General features: G+C 51.9%; 2 protein-coding genes across 8 annotated transcripts in view; both read right to left on the reverse strand.

The window, feature by feature from the left end:
• Positions 1-17,720, reverse strand: part of LOC142035872 (14 kDa phosphohistidine phosphatase-like) — a 381,702-nt gene that overhangs the window by 242,677 nt on the left and 121,305 nt on the right. The window lies entirely within an intron of this gene.
• PBX1 (PBX homeobox 1) overlaps positions 1-17,720 on the reverse strand; it is a 136,595-nt gene that overhangs the window by 68,134 nt on the left and 50,741 nt on the right. The window contains exon 1 of one of the 7 annotated variants that reach the window (XM_075038481.1): positions 7,610-7,715. The exons of the other annotated variants lie outside the window; for them this stretch is intronic. Coding sequence (XP_074894582.1) covers positions 7,610-7,700 — 91 coding nt within the window. The 5' untranslated portion in view covers positions 7,701-7,715. Of the gene's footprint in view, positions 1-7,609; positions 7,716-17,720 lie in introns of those variants that run through there. 7 annotated transcript variants of the gene reach the window in all.

A 17,720-nucleotide genomic window follows, 5' to 3' on the forward strand; every position in this document is an offset into this window, starting at 1 on the left:
ACCAGCACCAAGCTCTGCCGAGCATCTGAAATTTGGAGAACTCAGCCAGAGATGGACAACACTTGCACCTGAGCATCCTCTCTGGGATTTCCCCAGAGAGGGGCGGCTCACGCGGCACCCACCACAGTTCAGGTTCGCTTGTCAGACCCCGCCAGTCCTCTGCACCACAAGCTGGGCTTTGCTGCAAAGCCCCTGGAGCCACTCAGAAAACCCTGTGCCAGGAAGGATGCTAATGGGATTTAGGCTACCGTCTGGAATGGGCTAAAGGATTAGAATTCCAGAAGCAACTATCTTTGCCACACACTCCTGGTCCTCCGCCGGGAAGGGCCTTTATTCTGCTGCGAAAAGAAACTTCCCACTTGCAAAAGCAAGAATAAAGCTTCCCGCAGAAGTCTGACAGCATAATATGCATGCAGGCCCATGTGTACACACACCCCCTATACAGGCACGCTTGCAAGGGGAACGTGCAAGAGAAATACAAAGAATTAAGGAGCAATAAAAGGTGCAAACCGAACTCTGAGCTTTGATGTGAAAAAAAGCACAAACGCTTTCTTTTTTGTCAAGCTGTGTTATTTTCCATTCATAAATATCCCACTCAATAGCTATATACGTACGCAGGTAAAATTTGTATTTAGCTAAGCCCTGTCACCAGAAAGCATGTTATTTGCTCTTTGATCGCCATCGTTATTCAGTTTATAAAAAAAACCTCCCTTTGCCCAACGTGAGAGGAGAAACCAGGCACTGGGACTGATCACAGCGTGACCGGAGAGCAGTCCTTGGAAAGAAACATTTACAAACAGTTCACAGGCTGAGATTTGTTTCTGGAACTCAATCATGTTTATATAATTAATCCAATTCCTATTTACTTGTGCATCAGGATTTGCTGATAAACAGTTCACAAAGCTATAAAGTAGAAGCAGTGGGTTTGGGAGCAGGGGGGAGGGCTCACAACTTGTTTTATTTACTCCCCAAACTCTGGGGAGATGCAGTGCACTGTGGATAGACACGGCAAGTGTGGCTGTTGTGTGGAACAGTCCAACCTTCCAGGTTTGCTGCTGCCAAAATTCAAGGCCGGAGACTCACTCGCAGGACCAGCAGCATCTTCCGCTTGTGCCCAAAGCAGATTCTTCCTATTGCCAGAAATGACGGAAGCAGCGGTGCATGGGGGCAGGGAAATCCATCCTTTCTAGCTTCATGAAACGTAAGATTTGGGCTGGTTTTTGCAGTTACAGCAAACGCAGCCCTCCACGGCACCCCGGGCTCAGAGCCCCGGGGAGCGGGCAGCGTGCGCACCAGAGGGCAGCAGTGCCAAAGCCACCCACCGCCGCCCTGCGACCCTGAACCACCCAGCGGAGGCGAAAATGCCCAGTTCCTATCAAGACATTTCTCACCAGGCACTCACTTTACACGGAGAAAAAGGAGGCAGGAAAACAAAACCACCGGCCATTTGATCCCTTTCCTTTACAGAAAGCTTGGTGCCGCTTACCAGTCAGGAGCAGCCATGTACCAAACCAAACTTAAGCCCTTTTTGCTGTTGCTCTGAGGACATCCTCAAACGCTGCGAGCTTCACCCAGGCACGGATGGATGGCTGCCTGCAACCGGCTGTGCCGCCGCAGCGCTACCCGTCAAAGCGTGCCTGGCTGGGACTCGGCGGATATTCCCTGCGCTCCAGCAGTTCTGGGCTCTGAAAAACCCGGGCGCTACTGCTGAGGAAAGGTAGAGCGGATTGTGATCGAAAGCCACGGGGAAGCCCCACGTGCAGGCAATGCATCGCTGCGAGCATCATAATATCGCTGCAAGCACCCTTGCACTGCTGCGAGCATCACTGCGTTGCTATGAACATCCTTGCATCGCTGCAAGCATCCCTCCTGCAAGAGGCCACGGGGCCAGCTCCGCTGCAGGCAATGCAACGGCACCCACACGCCGTGGCCTCATCCTGCGTGCCCTCCTCTTGCCGTGCTCCTGCCTAAAGCCCACCTCTGGAGATGATAACAGCTAATGAAACCCGCGGCCCGCCGATAACGGGAGATCAGGCAAAGCAGCGGCGGTGGCGGCAGCAGCCAGGCTGCTGAGCGGGCTGGGATGCATGTAATCAGAAGGGTTATCTAATGCTAGTTTCATTCTAATTGAGTCACTACCATATGTCACCCTGCAATAACAACGCAAGCAGCATGCAACTGAATACATATTTAATTCACATAATGGGTACAACAGTAGAAGTAATCAAGGCAGTTTGCCATAAGCCATAAAGAAGTGTAGCGTGTTCCTATCGAGGAGCAGCCTGCGCTCGGGGAGAAGGGGATGGCAGGGGCATCGTGCCGCTGAGAAAGCTGCAAAGGAGGGGGGAAACCCTCCAAAACGCATCCCGGCATGGATTGAAGGCGAGGCGGCCATTCGACGCGAATGGAAATCAATGGCGGAATATTGTCGACGGATCGTTAGCCCCTTCAATATAATTAACAGTAATGGATTTATTGGCGGAAACTTAATGATTTGAATGTTAAATACCGGCCTGGAATTGCGGCACACAGTCCAGCCGAGGGGCAGTCGCTTTGTTTCCAGTTTCTAAAAGGACCAAAAAATGGAAAAAATCAACCCAAGCCAGGAAAAGGTGCAGTCCCAGAGGCAGGGCCAGGCGGCGGTGGCTGTCCCTGCTCCCAGCTCACCCTCCTCTTCCAGTGGCACCTGACGGCCCTGCTCACCGCCTTCATTTCCTCCCGCAATGAGAAGATTAATACGATTGAGGACCACTCATCAATATCTTTGGACAGATCAACCGGAGTTTTCATTAAAGCCATATTAATGCTTTTGGATACACAGCTGCGGACGGGTTAGGCTTCAAAAATAAAGCCCAGAGAGAAAAGAAAAAAGGAGAGGAACAGTGTCCACTCCCAGCTGGGAATTAACAGAAAGCCGGCCGGTTCCCTCGTTAGTGGCCTCTCCCACCAACATGTTTTGATGTATATTTCATGAGGATAAACAAACATTCATTTCACTTTGGGAAGGTGCTTGCTGTAATGTATTGGCAGCCTCACCAGCAATGAGGGGACATTAATTTCAATTCTGGTGTTTAAACACTTTGTTGAGTCCCAATCATTCATCCCTGGCTCAGCACAGCCCCGGCATGGGGAAACGATGGACAAACAGAGCCCCAGCCTCACCCTTCTGCAGAGCCTGCTGGAGTTTATTTGTTATTTAAATGACTTAAGAAGGGCCAGACATTAGGGAAGAGGCAGCTCTACATGGCTGTTTGCCTTGGGGTGCAGCCTTCAGCCATCCCATGTACCATCAGAGAAAGGCTCCCAGCCTATGTTGGGAAATACTTTCCCTGGAGAACACGTTCCGATGAATATTTGCAGCTACAATGAGCCACAGGACATGCCAGAGATGGAAGGAGGACATCTGTGCTGGAAGACTGCTGGGTCTTCCAGGACCCCTCAGCCCTCCACCTCTGTATCCCCATTAAAATGAGAATAACGGCAGTGCTTTTCCCAGGGGGTGCTGCAGACCAGTCTCTTAAAGACAGGGGATTCTCAGTCCAGTACCAAAAGCCAGACCTTGCTTAGAAAACAGCCTGCCCGGTCCATATGGCTTGCCTTGCAGGGACAGGAGACCAGATGTGAAGGTGAGGACCCATCACATGTACCTCCTTCCGAACCTAACACTGTTCTGGGCTAACACCTGCAGCGAGCTCCCGGCTTCAACTATTTGGCCAGATTTGCTCATCGGTAGCTTGCACCCCTCAATGGAGTTTTGGAGATGCACAGGCTATACATGAGAAAATGTCCACAGCATTCCCCAGAGAAATGCAGGTACGGATGCAGGTGGCTGTGTCTTCTCTCCATCCGTGGCCCTTGGCTCCTCGCATGCACCACTAAATAAATGGAGCTGACAGAAACTGTGCAGCGGAGGGAGCAAGAGGGACCCGGGCGTGGAGAGTGGGGACATCTGGGAGTGGAAAAATGGGAAGTACGTATGGCCTGGAAAAGGACACAGGGTCCTGCTGCACAGTGGAGGAGAGCAGTATAGGCTGAAGAAAGAGTGCTTGGAAAGACAACACTGCTTTTATTACTCTCACGTGTCTGTAAGAGGTAACGCTGCTTGTGGAAAGGCTTTTTACAAACAATCTGTGAGTTAAGATGCATGGAAACAGCAAAATAGGAAAATGATGCCTTTATGAAATAGTGATGTGTTGTTTATATGAATGTCAAGGGTTTTGCTTATCCCAACCCTCCCTGAACACACTCATCACCACCACCCAAAAGGAAGAGGGGAGCTCCAGCAGAGTTCCCTGCCTTCCAAAAAAGACAGATCCCATCAAAAGACTAACAAATATTCACCTGAAGAGCCAAGGCAGGCGAGGGCAGGGAGGAATATACCGCACACCAGGACAGCCAGACCTGCCCCTTTGTTTTTCCTCCCACTTTTAGTCTCCTGCTTCTTTTTCTGATCACCAAATATGCAAGATACACTACACATAAGGTAGACTTAAAGAAGTTACAGCATCTGACAACACATCAGCAGCTCTCTGGGAACGCCGTAGAGACATTGCAGTTGCTTTATATTATAAAGTACGCACAAAGAGACATAGACACACACACATGCTCCTATCTAGCTCCACATAAATGCAGGCAATACCATAAAAACATTTCTCCTTTCGCTTTATTTTGTGTGATCTGCTTTGTGAGGATGTTGTAGAGGCAGCCGCACTGTCTCCCTTCTCATCTACGCATCTCCTTGTTTTTAAGAGTAAAAAGCTGCTTTAAGAAGAAAACACATTAGTGCCTAGAAAGGAGCTTACAACAGGAGAGCTGCCACAAGGATAGAAACCATCTTGCACCCAAACACCTTCTGGGGTATGATCCCAAGAAAGGGCTTTCATCAAAATCGGCTGCTTCAGGAGGCAGGACTGTCCCTTGGTACTCAACGGCTAATCCAGCCCCATCAGAAGTCTCTTCCTCACCCTTCATCAGAGGCTGATGAGGGTCTATGGCCCTCCCCAAATCCCCCCTCCCCCCATCTCTGTCTTGACTTCTCTCCAGAGTGAGACTTTTTCGGTAGCATTGCAACGGACACGACTGACCTTATTGGCAGCCCCCTTGGAGATGCAGTCAGACTTTGTGCTGTTGGTTTGATGAAAAATTTATTTCTTTGTGGTAGGGATAAAAACTGCCAAATTTCTAATTTCAGCTCCCCACAAGGAGCACATACCATCAGGCATGGTCTCTACCCCAAAGAGCTTCTCGTCTAACCAAACTGGCCAGAGGCATGACATGGAGGGAAGGACCGGGTCAGACCTCCGTGATCCCAACTGTACCACTATAGCTCACCCACTGACATCTAGCAAAGCCACCCCAACTCCTGAAGCTTCCCTGTCCTGCCAGGGCCATTGCAAAAGAAAGATCCATGGTCTGAAGTCGTATGGAAAATCCCAGAGCCTTCCCTCCCTCTGCCCTCCCTCCCACGTTCAATAATCCTGTTAAATTGAACCCTGGCTGGATTAATCTCTTTCCCCAGACAAATGGGCGATTATTCAGGCGTCACATTGGGATTTTTAGGGTTTGTGTGCGTTTCTACTGATCTTCTCTTGGCTTCTTTTGTAAATGGCTTTTACCGCTCCCCCGACAGCATGCACGATTCAATTCAGTCTCTCTATTAACATTTCAGATACAAATACCTGCTCCCCAGGGCTACCCACAACAAATATCGGCAGAGCTTTGGGGAATCCTTCCCTACTTTACCACCAGTTTGGTGGCTAGAAAAACCCACAGCTACTCATATTTGTCCTTAAAGTCCTCTCCTCTCTAAAGCTTGCTGAGACGAGCTCTGCAAATACTCAACCCGCACAGCCTAAGGCCAGAGCATCCAGAAATCAGCCTCCTAACCAAGCTTGGCAAATCCAACACATGCCTCAGGCAGCCTTGGATAAGGAAGATCCTACTGAAGTCCACTGAATTTGGCACCCAAACACCGGGGTGTAAACACGTAACCTGACCGGGAAACACTTGGGTAGGAACATCAGGTGGCTGTGGTACCTCCTGCCCAGGAGAATAAATGGAGACCCACTAGGAAATGCAAGAAGGAAAGCTAAAGTGACCTTGAAGATGGTGCTCAAGTTTCTTGCCTGGATAACAGGAGAAGACCACCTGCGACACCAGGAAACTGGGCCACGTTTCCAGCAAGGTCGGTCTCCGTTTTTTCGATAAAGAAAGGATTTGGGATCAGCACACATGGTTCCTACCTTGCAGGAAGAAATGTAACCATGAGGTTCCTTTACTCCCTGACGCACCTCTACAACAGAGCCTGCATCTACCAGGCCAGGAGCTCAGATTCCCATCATCTCACATTTGCATTCCTATATATGCAATTATGTGTGTGCATATACAGATATATACAGATAAACATGCATGGAACCACGTGGCATTGAAACACCTTTTTGTTCTTTGAAAAAAATCTGCTTTTAAGGTTGTTCACTCCCAACCCCAAATCATGCCATCACATAAAAGCCAACAAGCCCTTTTGCACTGCCCAGATGTTTTCCCCGCATGTCCTCAGCTATATTTCTATACTTCAGTGACTACAATAAGTTGAAACTAATTTATACTCTGGCGAGCCCTGCCAAGGCAAGCCGGCTAGGAGAAGCCAGCTGGACTGTGGAGCTACAGGACTGTTTACCAAGCCCCAGCCTGCCCTGCCTGTCCAAGCCCAACAAAGGCACGGTGCAAAGGAACACGCCGTCCCCTGGATGCCAGCATGACCCTTCAGCTGCTAGCAAAGAGAAAGGAAAGAAACCAGAAGGTATCTCAGCTCTGCAGCTGGAAGGAAGAGCTCACCGGCACTCACAGTACTGCCAGCTTCCACTTCAGTGGGATACTCACATTCTCGGTCATTTTTTTCCCTCAAAGCTCCAATAGTCTTGGGAGAGATGAGACTCACAGCATTTGGTATCAGAAAAGAAAGCACAACACAGAGTAGCGCTGATTCTCAGGAAAGACCAAGCCTCAACAGCGAGGTTTTCCCCCATCGCTTAAGACATCCTTAGAAAACACAAATCGGTATTTCCAACTTCTCTGGGGTGTCTGGTTTGTGGCACTCAGGACACACAAGATGCTTCTTAACACTGCTAGGGACAGAGGATGCTCTGCCAATTCCTGCCCAGACTGGGGACCGGGGACGGCAGCAGAGGACTGGTGAGCTCAATGCTGAGCCAGAGGGGCAGCGATCCTCAGGAGAGACCCAGAGCACCGGAGGAAAGGGAAGCTCTGCAACTCTCAAGAAATCCTTCCCATTCCCTTTGTAGCAAAGGACAGTCTGGGGTGCCAAACAGACCAAAAAGCCACAAAATCCATGCACCCCCAGCCTCTCTTCACTAATCAGGATAGAGATAACCCAGGCAAAATTCCCATTAACCAGCTAATGTGTATAGCAGTGTTTCCCAGTCAGGGCTCCTCATGGCTAAATAACAGTCTTTATCCCCCAATTTCCCTTCATCATTTGTCATCTTCTTTCAAATCAACCCAGTATTTCCTGAATCCTCAAGTACTAACAGGCTCAAAAAAAAAAAAAAACCAAAAAAACAAACCAAGGAGGAAAGTGCTTATGACTCACCAGAAAACTGGTTAATGTTTCCCACCCCTCTCTCTTCTCTCAGACTTCCCCCTTTCCACCCTGGGCCTCCAAACACTTCCCGGACAGCCATGGATCAGCTCAGACGTGCTGGCCTGGGGGAGGAAACCCAGCAAGCAAGAAGGCAGATGGATCACAGTGCTGGGAAGAAAGAAGCACAGAGCACGGGGACCTCCGGCAGATGCATTTTCTGTTCCCCCCATGCCACCCCAAATCAGCCCAGCATCACTGGGACAAACCCAGCCCTGCCCTGAGCGGCACCAGGACCTTTCCCAAAGGACCAGGGCAAGAAAGCAGCTAGGGATTGTGGTGTTGGAGCATCCTCCGTGCAGGGGACACAGCGCACGTCCCCGACTCTGCCAGCAGCCCCCTTCAAGGTGACGTGAACAGGCAGGGACATGAGTTTCTGCAACAAAAATGGGTCTGCGAAGGCGCAGAGGAGAGGGACAGGGGCTGCACTGAGGGCTTGGCAGGTGTATATGGAAACAGAGACAAGAAAATAGAGCACAGCAGTGTTTCACACTCAGGGGGTTCTTCCCCCTCCACATGCATCTGTGGGCACAGTGGCGGAGGGGACGGCGTGGGTGACCGGGACATGGCCCTATATGGGGCTGACGGGAACCCCACCTGCACCATCACGCTACATGGCACCTCCATCACAGATGGAGACCTCCAGCTCCCGCAGAAGGCAACCCAGCCCAAGCCATCACCCAGCCATGCTGCTTGCCTCCTGAGCGGGACCCATCCTGCAGTCTCCAAATCGAAACAGAAAGAAATGGATAATTTTTTTAACCCTCCTTCAATGCTTTCCCCCCCCACCAGGTTCCCCTCTCTCCCTTTGCTTTCTAACGCACTGCCACATTCCCAGATAAATTGTGTAAGGACAATTCAGGGGCAACCCAAAAGCAAAGCAGAACGGCAGCAGAGTAGAGAAACAACCAAAAAACCTCAAAAATAAAATAAAAAATGAGGAGAGAGGGGTTTTAGAAAGAGACAGGACTAGGGAAAAAGGAATGGCAGCACAAGGAAAGGGGAAGGGGGGTGAATTCCTCTGGAAATCATTAATACTCCAGGAACCTTCAGGACTAAACCTGAATACAGACACTTAAGCTCTCAGCTCTGCCATTAACGCTAGGGCCTAAATTATTGATCTTTTGCCTTTATCAGCATAACAGTCACGTCCCGGTATCAAGATCTAACTACACTGCGGTCCCTGTGCTGCAGCCACTGAAATAATTAGGAGAAATTCTCATTAAAGGAGAGTGAAAGGTTCAGAGATGGAGACAGAGAAAAGGGTCTGGGAGGGTGTTTAATGTCTTCCACGGGGTCGAGAGAGCACTCTGATCAAATCCCTGCGCGGGGCCAGGGGATGACAGCTTATCAAAAGGAGAAGTCCAAAGCCCGGGCTGGGCTGTGCCGTACCAGCGCCCACCCGCAGCCACCACCATGCGCTGGCGAGAGCGGGAATAAAAGATGGTGGGGGAAAAAGCATGAAAAATAAATAAAAAGGAAAAAAAAAATTAATAATGGAAAGACTGCTGCGGGCTTGTTCGGAGTCTAAAAAATTCAGCCTGGGGAAAGAGAAAGGGTGTGGAGAGGGTAGGTAGGTACGAGAGAGAGCTGGAGGAGGAAGGAGCCCAGCCTGCTCCCCAAGGCACACGACCATGGCTCTCGCTATCGATTTCACTGCGGACTGCGCCGCTCGGGACACCAAAAGGAAACCGCAAAGCAAAAAGGGAGAGCGGCAAAACCGAAGCAAAACTGCACGCGCGGCTGAGAGGATGGAAGGAAGAAGCCAGGAGGACGGGGGGGGAAGAAGCGCAGCCTGGCGGTGGCACAGGTCCCAGCCCAAAATGCCATGGAAAACATTGAAAAAATTTAAAAATAAATTTATAGAAAAGGGAAAAATGCACCCCCACCAGCCCAAAATCCCAGGAAACATTTCACAAAGCCCAGGGAAAAAAAAAAAAAAATCCCAGTCTGGTGGGCAGCAGAAAGAAGTCGCTAGAGATTTCGGTGTGATTGGGGAGGGGGTGATGGAAAGATAAGGCAAGTGATGGACGGGGAGGGAGAAGGACAGGGATGAATGTAAAAAGCCTGTCCCCTCCCCCCCGCGCACACAAAGTTTGCCTATATTTAATGTCAACGCGCTGTAATTTAAAAGAAAAATTCCATTTCACTCGGCTAATCAGAATGGTTAGAGAGACCATTACCACAAACACTGGGAACATCTGAAATTGATTATTTTTTACTTCGTGCAGTTAATGAAATCCTCCAGCGACCGCGGGCAAGCGCGGCAGAGGGGTCTGCGCCCGGCGCCGGGGATGGGGAGGGGGATGCCGCGCCGCCGCCAACCTTTCTGCCCAGGGCTGCGGGGGAGAGGCGTGGGGCTGCCGGAGCCGGGCTGGGCTCTCTGCCCACCATTTTGTGAAGGCTGGAGATATTTAGCATGGGCGGCACATCCCGTAAGGAGCACCACATCATTAAATGTCTTGGGCTGGTGCGGCGGGGAAGAGAAATGCAGGATGTCACTGCCTGATAGGGAGAAGACTCGGAGGTTATTTATTAGCGGACACTTACCACAAACTGCATTTTCTCCATTTGCATTTGATATGCTGCAGCCGGCTTAGCACTGGGAAAAGGCGGGTGGGATGGAGGGACCAGCACCGTCACCCCTCCCATGCTCTCCCCTCCTGCCCCTCACCCATCTTAACCCCTCAAGAGCCACCCTGCTCCTTGCCAGTCCCATCGGAGCCACTTGTCTATCTGCTTGGCATGACCTGGTCAAAGAAGCCATAAGGCTCCCCGTTGATGCTCTCCATCACCATGGTTCATGCAACCAAGCCCTGGGGTCCAGCCACCAAGCCCTGCGGTTCTTCCGAGGTGCCCAGAGCTCTACAGCGGCCCTTCCGCCACCGATGCAGGACACATCCCTTCTGCAAGATCATCCGGAGCAACACACCAAAAAGCCTGCAGGACGCTTGGACACTCTGCCCGTCGTGGCCAGGTACCAAATGCCTCTCAAGAACATCACGAGGGCATCCCGATGCATCCCTGCCTCAGATGCAGGCACATACAGGGGGCCACTCTCCTCTCCATCCCGTGGCCACAGCCTCTCCCCCACCTCCAAAAAGTGGCCGAGTGTAATTACGCAGAAAGCTCCTCTGGAGCTATATCAATAAGACAGACGTCTGTTGTATCATTCTCTCTCAGTAAGGCATTTCTTCTCCCCAATTGCTCATATAGAATCATAGCCTAATAGCATGCTATTAACATAATTGCCAACACAACTAGTGTTCCGTGTCTAGCAGCCATTTGCTTATTTTGCCATAAAGAATATCAAAAAACAGCCTGAAAACCCGCAATCGGGCTGTGTGGCCAAGGGGACCGGCCACCCGGCTCTGCCGGTGGTTTCAGGACCCATCCAGAAGAGGAGCAGCACCAGCGGCCGGCCCCAGCTGCAGACCACGGCACCGGCAGTGCGCTCCGACCAGGCTCCCGAGCAGACGTGTGCGAAGATCTAAACGGATTCTGCCAGGCGAAATGAAATTCCCATTATTTTTAATTAATCCTTAATTAAAATATATTACTCCGCAGATTCCGCAAATCTCTCTTAATATGCAAATGCGGCCCATTCAAGGATATTTACATATCATTAATTAAAACGGCACATTCTTTCAGTCTAACAAGCTGGGAGCTGTGGCTGTTGCCACACTGGCAAGAAAGCCCAGCCTGGCCCTGCCAAATTCATCTGCGAGAAAGATGTTAAGTGTCATGGCAGGGGTGGGAGAGCGCGGGACGGGGCTGGGGAAAGGAGATGGCTCTCAAGGCCCTCACCCATCACCAAATGAGGAGTGGAGTTTGGGAGATCCTGATCCGCAGCAGAACAGCACCCCAGAGCCTGGCTGGAGCAGTGGCTGGGGATGCAGAGCAGCATCTAGGGAAGAAGGAGGTGTTTCAGCAGAGCCACTGGCACGGTCCAGACTCTGATCGCCGGGTCAGTGCTCAGCCACACATGATGTTTGAGGTCAGCTGGTTCTCCACGGCCTTCACTGCCAGTGACACTACGCTGTCCCACCAAGATTTGTCACCAGGGAGTACTCCCACTCTCCCTGACTGCCTCAACCTCAGAGCACGGAGATCTCCCTGCTTAAAACTACAAGACACATCATCTGCAACAGTCAAGTTCCCAGCACCAAATTCACTCTGGGCCGCTTCACATCGAGCAAGACAAACCACCCCATCAGAAGGGTCAGACCCTACAAGATAAGCCAGTGCTACAGCCTTTCAACAGGGTGAAAGCACAGAGGTGACAATGAGCTGGCTTGAGGGAAGAAACCTTTCTGTCCCTCAGTAAATTCCTCCTCCATGGCTCTCCAAGATGAATATGGACCTCCTTTCCCAAGTTGTAAGGGACAGGCTCTTTGAGGAGCATCACAAACATGGACACCAGCACCCAGCAAGCTCTGTGCCTGTAACTCCCACCCCAACCGCCTGTCCAGCGGGGCTGTGGACCTTGAGATGTGTGTGAATCAAACCAGAGAGAGAGATAGCTGACAGGTTAATCACTGTTCCAGCACGGGTCTAGTAGCTGCAGAGGAACTTATGTTTTAGTACTCCAGAGAAGATTATCAGGTAACTGAGTCCAGGTGCTAGTCAGGCACAAATCCACCACCCCAAAGAGCCATCAGTTTTGCACACACAATGACAAGTCCCCGTTATTGCCAAATTGCCAACCGACCTGCGTTTTAAGTCTCCCACGGGCTGGTGTCAACAGGAACATCAAGCACCCAAAACCCAGCTAGCAGCTCCTTCCCAGAAGAGGAAGGCCACCACCAGCCAAATAATGTTTACCTGTTCATGGTGCCACCAGTGCCTGAAAGCAAAGGCTGGCCAGGCCTCCACTGCGATGCACGAGGACAGAGCCTTATCTCCCATCACAACCTGGATATACTGCTCTGATAAACCTGGAGGTTTTCAGCCTGCAGAACTGATTTCCATGAGAATGACAGCCCCACTCTCATTGTCTCAGTACTGTCACTACCTTCTCCTCGACAGAGCAGACGGCAGAAAGTCAGCCAGCAGCTCCTCACATGGGACTGACAGATATTCTCAACAACAAATAATAAGCCTCTGTCCTTCTCCAGCACTTTTCATCAGAGGACTTCAAAGTGCTTGAATGAACCTGTCTCCACCGCACTCCAGAACGGGAGCAAATGCCTATCAACCTCGCTGCCCAGATGGGGAAATCGAGGCACGGTGCAGGGAGACCAGTTGCCTGCCACACAAGAAGCTTTATACACAGAGCAAAACAAAAGCCACTCAGCTGGGTGAGGAAACTTGTGCTGAGCATCGCCAGGTCTGCTGCTGCTCACTGCCGGGGTTTGGGAGGGACACCAGCCAAGGGGCACTTTAGTCTTGACTTGCCCCTTTTTACTTCTTCCCCTGGCAGCTGCCACCAGGCTTTGGCAATGAGGGCAGCCCAGCTGGGCCCCAAAACCCCCCGAGATACCTGCATCACACAGGTACTTGCCACGCAACACCTTCATGCTTCCACAATAAATGAGGCTGTTTGGGTTGCATGAGCCTTTGATCTCCCAGGTCTTCAGCGGAGGAGGAGACAGTTGCACTATTACCAGCCAACTGAGAGGACACAATATGAACCACTCAAATCAAGATGACTTGGCTGCATTTCAATGCCTCCCGTGGTTGGGAAAAGTGGAAATAACTCCACGTACCAGGTTGATACTTACATTGAGTCCATTTTAGGCCACACTTAAGCCTTTTTGTTGCACAGGGAGTCGTTCATTCTTCTAGCAGGCTGAGCCTCTAACCAGAGAGGAGTATCAGAGGGGATGCTTGCTTTTCTTTTCTCTTGCCTTTTTTCAAGACAGTGCAAGGAAAACATTTCTGCTTTATCGCAGACTGCCCCTTCAGCAAGTTTTCACATCACTTAACTCCTCTTCAGATCTCCAGGGCCATACCGGTCCAGGGAGCTCACCAAGGCCCATGCAAAACACGGCAGCTGGCAAGCCAGGTGCTGCCAGAGCGACTCGTCCTGCCTCCACACAGCACCTTTGGTCCCAAGTCCTTCTCAAGAAGCAAGCAGGGTCAGGCAAGGTGGGTGTCTGGGCTGGGCTTGAAACACCCATTCAAACCCCGTGCCAACCTGCCGAGGAAGTGGCGGATGCACCAGGAGCTGCAGTCAAAACTCCCCAGGACTTCCTTCCTCACCTGCAGGCAGGCAGTTTTGGAGACCCTTCCACCGAACCCCAGCACCACACCATGGCCTTGGGAGCCACCCAGGCCAGTGGCTTTCACCCACTTTCCAGAAAAGCCTCAAAGCTCCCCAAAATGCACCCCCAACCCAGAGCACCGGGACACTGCATGGACAACACACCACGAGGTGCCAAACGGTTGACAAATTATGCCAATTAACACTCCCCCGGCATCTTTTGCAACAGAGAGGTGTTTGAACCTTGGTGGTCTTGGCCCAGGGCCAGCTGAGGTGATTTAATTGTGCTTCCCTCCACTCTCCCTTTGCAGTTCCAACTGCATGTGAATTGCATGAACCTCCCGGCACACCCAGCCACATCCCAGCCACCCGCACAGGGTTAAAAGCCACCACCACAAGCCACAGCTCCAAGCCACGCGTCCACAGCCTGAGCCAGCCCGCTCAAACAGATCCATGTCCTGTGCTCGCTCCTCCAGCGAGCTGTGAGGAGGAAGGGACAGCCACGTCTGGCTTCTCCGTCCTCTGCATCTTCTTCCTTTCACCCCAAATTTGCTGGTGTGGGTTCCCCAGGCAGGCAGTGGCACTGCTCCATCCCACGCAAAGGGACAGGCACCTGTCCCATCTTCTCACCATGCCACTTTGCCAAAACCAGGACAGTCACCCAGCGTGGTGCACTCCAAGCTAAATCTCCCCAGCAGCTCCCACTGTGGCCCCGAGATGTCAAACCCGGGATGCAAAAGGGCCCTGGCTTCCCAACATCCTAGAAAGGCTGGTCCCCGTCCCTCTTGGCTCCTGCTCTGCTCCTCTGTCCCCAGCAGATACCGGGCACCTCCTGGGGGCTCAGCACAGGCTCCAGTCACCCCAATTCAGGGGGACAGCAGGAACAGTCACCAGTGGAGGGGGCTGTCTCTCCCCCCCTCCCCACCACAGATGCACGGTCCTCCATGGCACTAATCCCACATTAATATGCTCACCACAGCTGAAGCAGCCGACGTAATGAAAAAACCCATCCACGAGGAGATAATTATATTACAAAACTATTTTAAAACCATGAGAGCCAAGATGGATGGGGCACGGGGTGCTGGGGACAGGCTGCCATCACTCTGGGTGTCGTGGCCACAGTCCAACCACCTCTGAGGGTTGGGACTCCCTGGCTCAGGAGGGCAGGGGACCATCAAGCCTCCTGCACCAGGGGCTGGACAAACCGGGGGTGAGAAATACTACAAAAAGCAAAACGTGGCCCAGAAGAACATGGCCTTGGAGCTGGTGGAGGACTGTCGGCATGGCTTTTGGTGCTCCAGCTCTCAGGATGGGCGGCAGCTTGCTCCAAATTCACCAGTTCCTGGAGATGGGGGATAGAAGCTTTCATTTAAAACCACTTGCAAAACTCGTCCCAGCTTGAGGGTACAACCCACGAGGTGGACTAGGAGCTGAGAAACAGCTACCTGGTTTTTAAAATGGCACTTTCACACCCACCGCTGTCTCCCACGTGGCCACACAGCGTGGACAAGACCGAGCAGGGGCAGAGGATACCAAGATGTGCTCTGCAGCAGGGACGAAAAAGAGGACATCCCTCCTCCCGCCCCAACAGAAGGGGACCCAGGGCCACAGACAAAGTCACCACCTCTGGTGTGACAACACATCCAGCTTCAAAGAGAAACCCCAGCTGCAAAGGAAACAGCTTAAAAGCAAAAATAGCTGGAAAAAGGGGAAACCCTAGAACCAAAGGAACCCCTACAACACATGTCCTCCCCCTCCCCTCCTCCTTTTGCGCCTTGTTCTCTCTCTCCTTTCCCCAGCCGGGTTTAATTTGACACCTTGAGCTTTGGTAACGAGGTGGGGAGAGAAAAGCCACAGCGGAATTCATTAGGCTGAGCACTGCAGGGCCCGCTCTCGGCGCGCTAATGACATCGGAGGATAGGGAAACGAGACAGCCGCCACGCTGGATGAAATAAACATGAGCACTGTCAGCCCTGACAGCAAAAGGGACAAAATAAGGCAGGTAGAGACCTTTCCCCAGCGGTGCAATGCAAAACGACAGCTTCCAAAGCCCCGTGCCTGCGGACCCCCTCTGCCCTCTGCTTGGGAAAGGGGAGGGTGGCCAAGAAGGGGATGGAAAAGAAAAGCGGCAATTAAACCACTCTTCCCATGATTAAACCACCCTTCCCTGGGCACTCACACTCCTTCAGTCCCCTTCCACAGCAGGAGGAACTTATGCCACCTCCTTCCAGCTGGCCGGCGTGATCCCAAACTCCATGCAGTTGCTCCCAGGGTCGGGGTTTGGAGGATGCTATCTTTGCCTGGGGTACACCTCTCCCTCTCTCCAACAGCACAGGGAAGGGACACGAATTGCACAAATCCCCCAGGCTCACCACACCAGTGAAAAAGCCAGGGATGACTGAGCCCCGGTGTGCCACGGGGTTGACGTGCAGCACAGGGGCACGTGTGCAGGTACAGACAGTGCTCCCGGCGTGCCACGGTGCTATACAAACCTGGTACCATGGCTCCGGCACAACTTTTGCCAGTACTCACCATCATCTTTGATTCTGCAAATACCCAGGCAGACTTACTTTGCTCACTTGCAAACCTTCATCCCAAGTCCGTGAGTACCCAGGTATGTCAGTCCTACTGAGACACCAACGTTTAAAGGGCAACAGGCAAGTTGCAAAGGGCAGGAAAACTGCAGGCCCTGGGAGGAAACTCTCTATCTACATCAGCTCACCAGTTTTGATGCTGGACTGCAGGGACATCAGACCAGGATGGTCCCAGCCTGCTTCCCTCACAGGATTTGGGCCTGCAGGACCATCAGGCGATGCTGAGGTCTTCCACTGTGTCTAAAACGTGAGAGGATGGTTGCAGGACCACTGCCCACCAAGCGAGGAGCTGGAGCCTGGCTGCCCAGCTCAGACTCTGGCACAGCCCCCGGCACAGCACAGCCTCTCCTCCATCTCCAAACACCACTTCCAGCATCCTCCTCACCCAGCTCCTAGTCCCCTCTCCTGAAGCTACTCTTCAGGAAGATGAGGCTCTTTGTTATCATAGGGCTGCTCCAAGCTGCACGGGTGACAGGGAGGTGGGAGAAGCAGGCATTACTTGCAGTGGATCAGGAAGAGCCACGTGGGCTTTGAGAAACCAGATCTTGAGGAAGACAGGGCCACTGAACTGACCTGCCTAGCATTAATTCTGCCCAATGTCAGGCTGAGCTCAGGGCCCAGCATGGCTTCCCTTCATGCCTTGCTCTGCCCACCACTTCTCCAATTCATCAGCCAGTGCAACAGCCAGGTCAGACTTTCCTTCAATGTCCCTGATGCTTTGCAAGGTGAAATACTTCAAGAGTGACTGGCATCACAAGCAGACTTTTCCTTTCCTCCAAAACATTGACCTGTTCCATCCCTCCACTAAGGGAAGAGACTTCTTCCCACACGCACTAACACACAGCACAAGAGCTCATCTGCTTGACGCCAGGCAGATCACTTGGGTTGACAGATGCTCTTTTCCCATCAGGAATCTGAATTTCCTGCTTGGGTTTGGGGGCAAGTTTTTCTGGCTGGGTAAAGTTTCCAGAAGGCTCTTTTACAGCATCTTCACTCCAGTGCTTTTAGTGCTCCCAGTTGTTGGCTCGGCTCCCAGGACACAGCAGCATGCAGGAGGAAAGGGCACACGAGGGAAAAAAGGCAAACTTCTAGAGCACAAAACCCCCAGCTCCTGTATCGGCCCCTGGCCTGTACCTGATCTGAACAAGTCACACGTACACACCTGCCTCTGTTTCCCCACCTATTAAAATAGCCCAATCCTCATCTGACCCTTTTCCCTTCCTATTCTGAGCAAAGGATGGTACTCACTGACAGATGTCCTGCT

This window comes from Buteo buteo, chromosome 10 (assembly GCF_964188355.1).
Source record: "Buteo buteo chromosome 10, bButBut1.hap1.1, whole genome shotgun sequence".
Taxonomy (NCBI): Eukaryota; Metazoa; Chordata; class Aves; order Accipitriformes; family Accipitridae; genus Buteo; species Buteo buteo.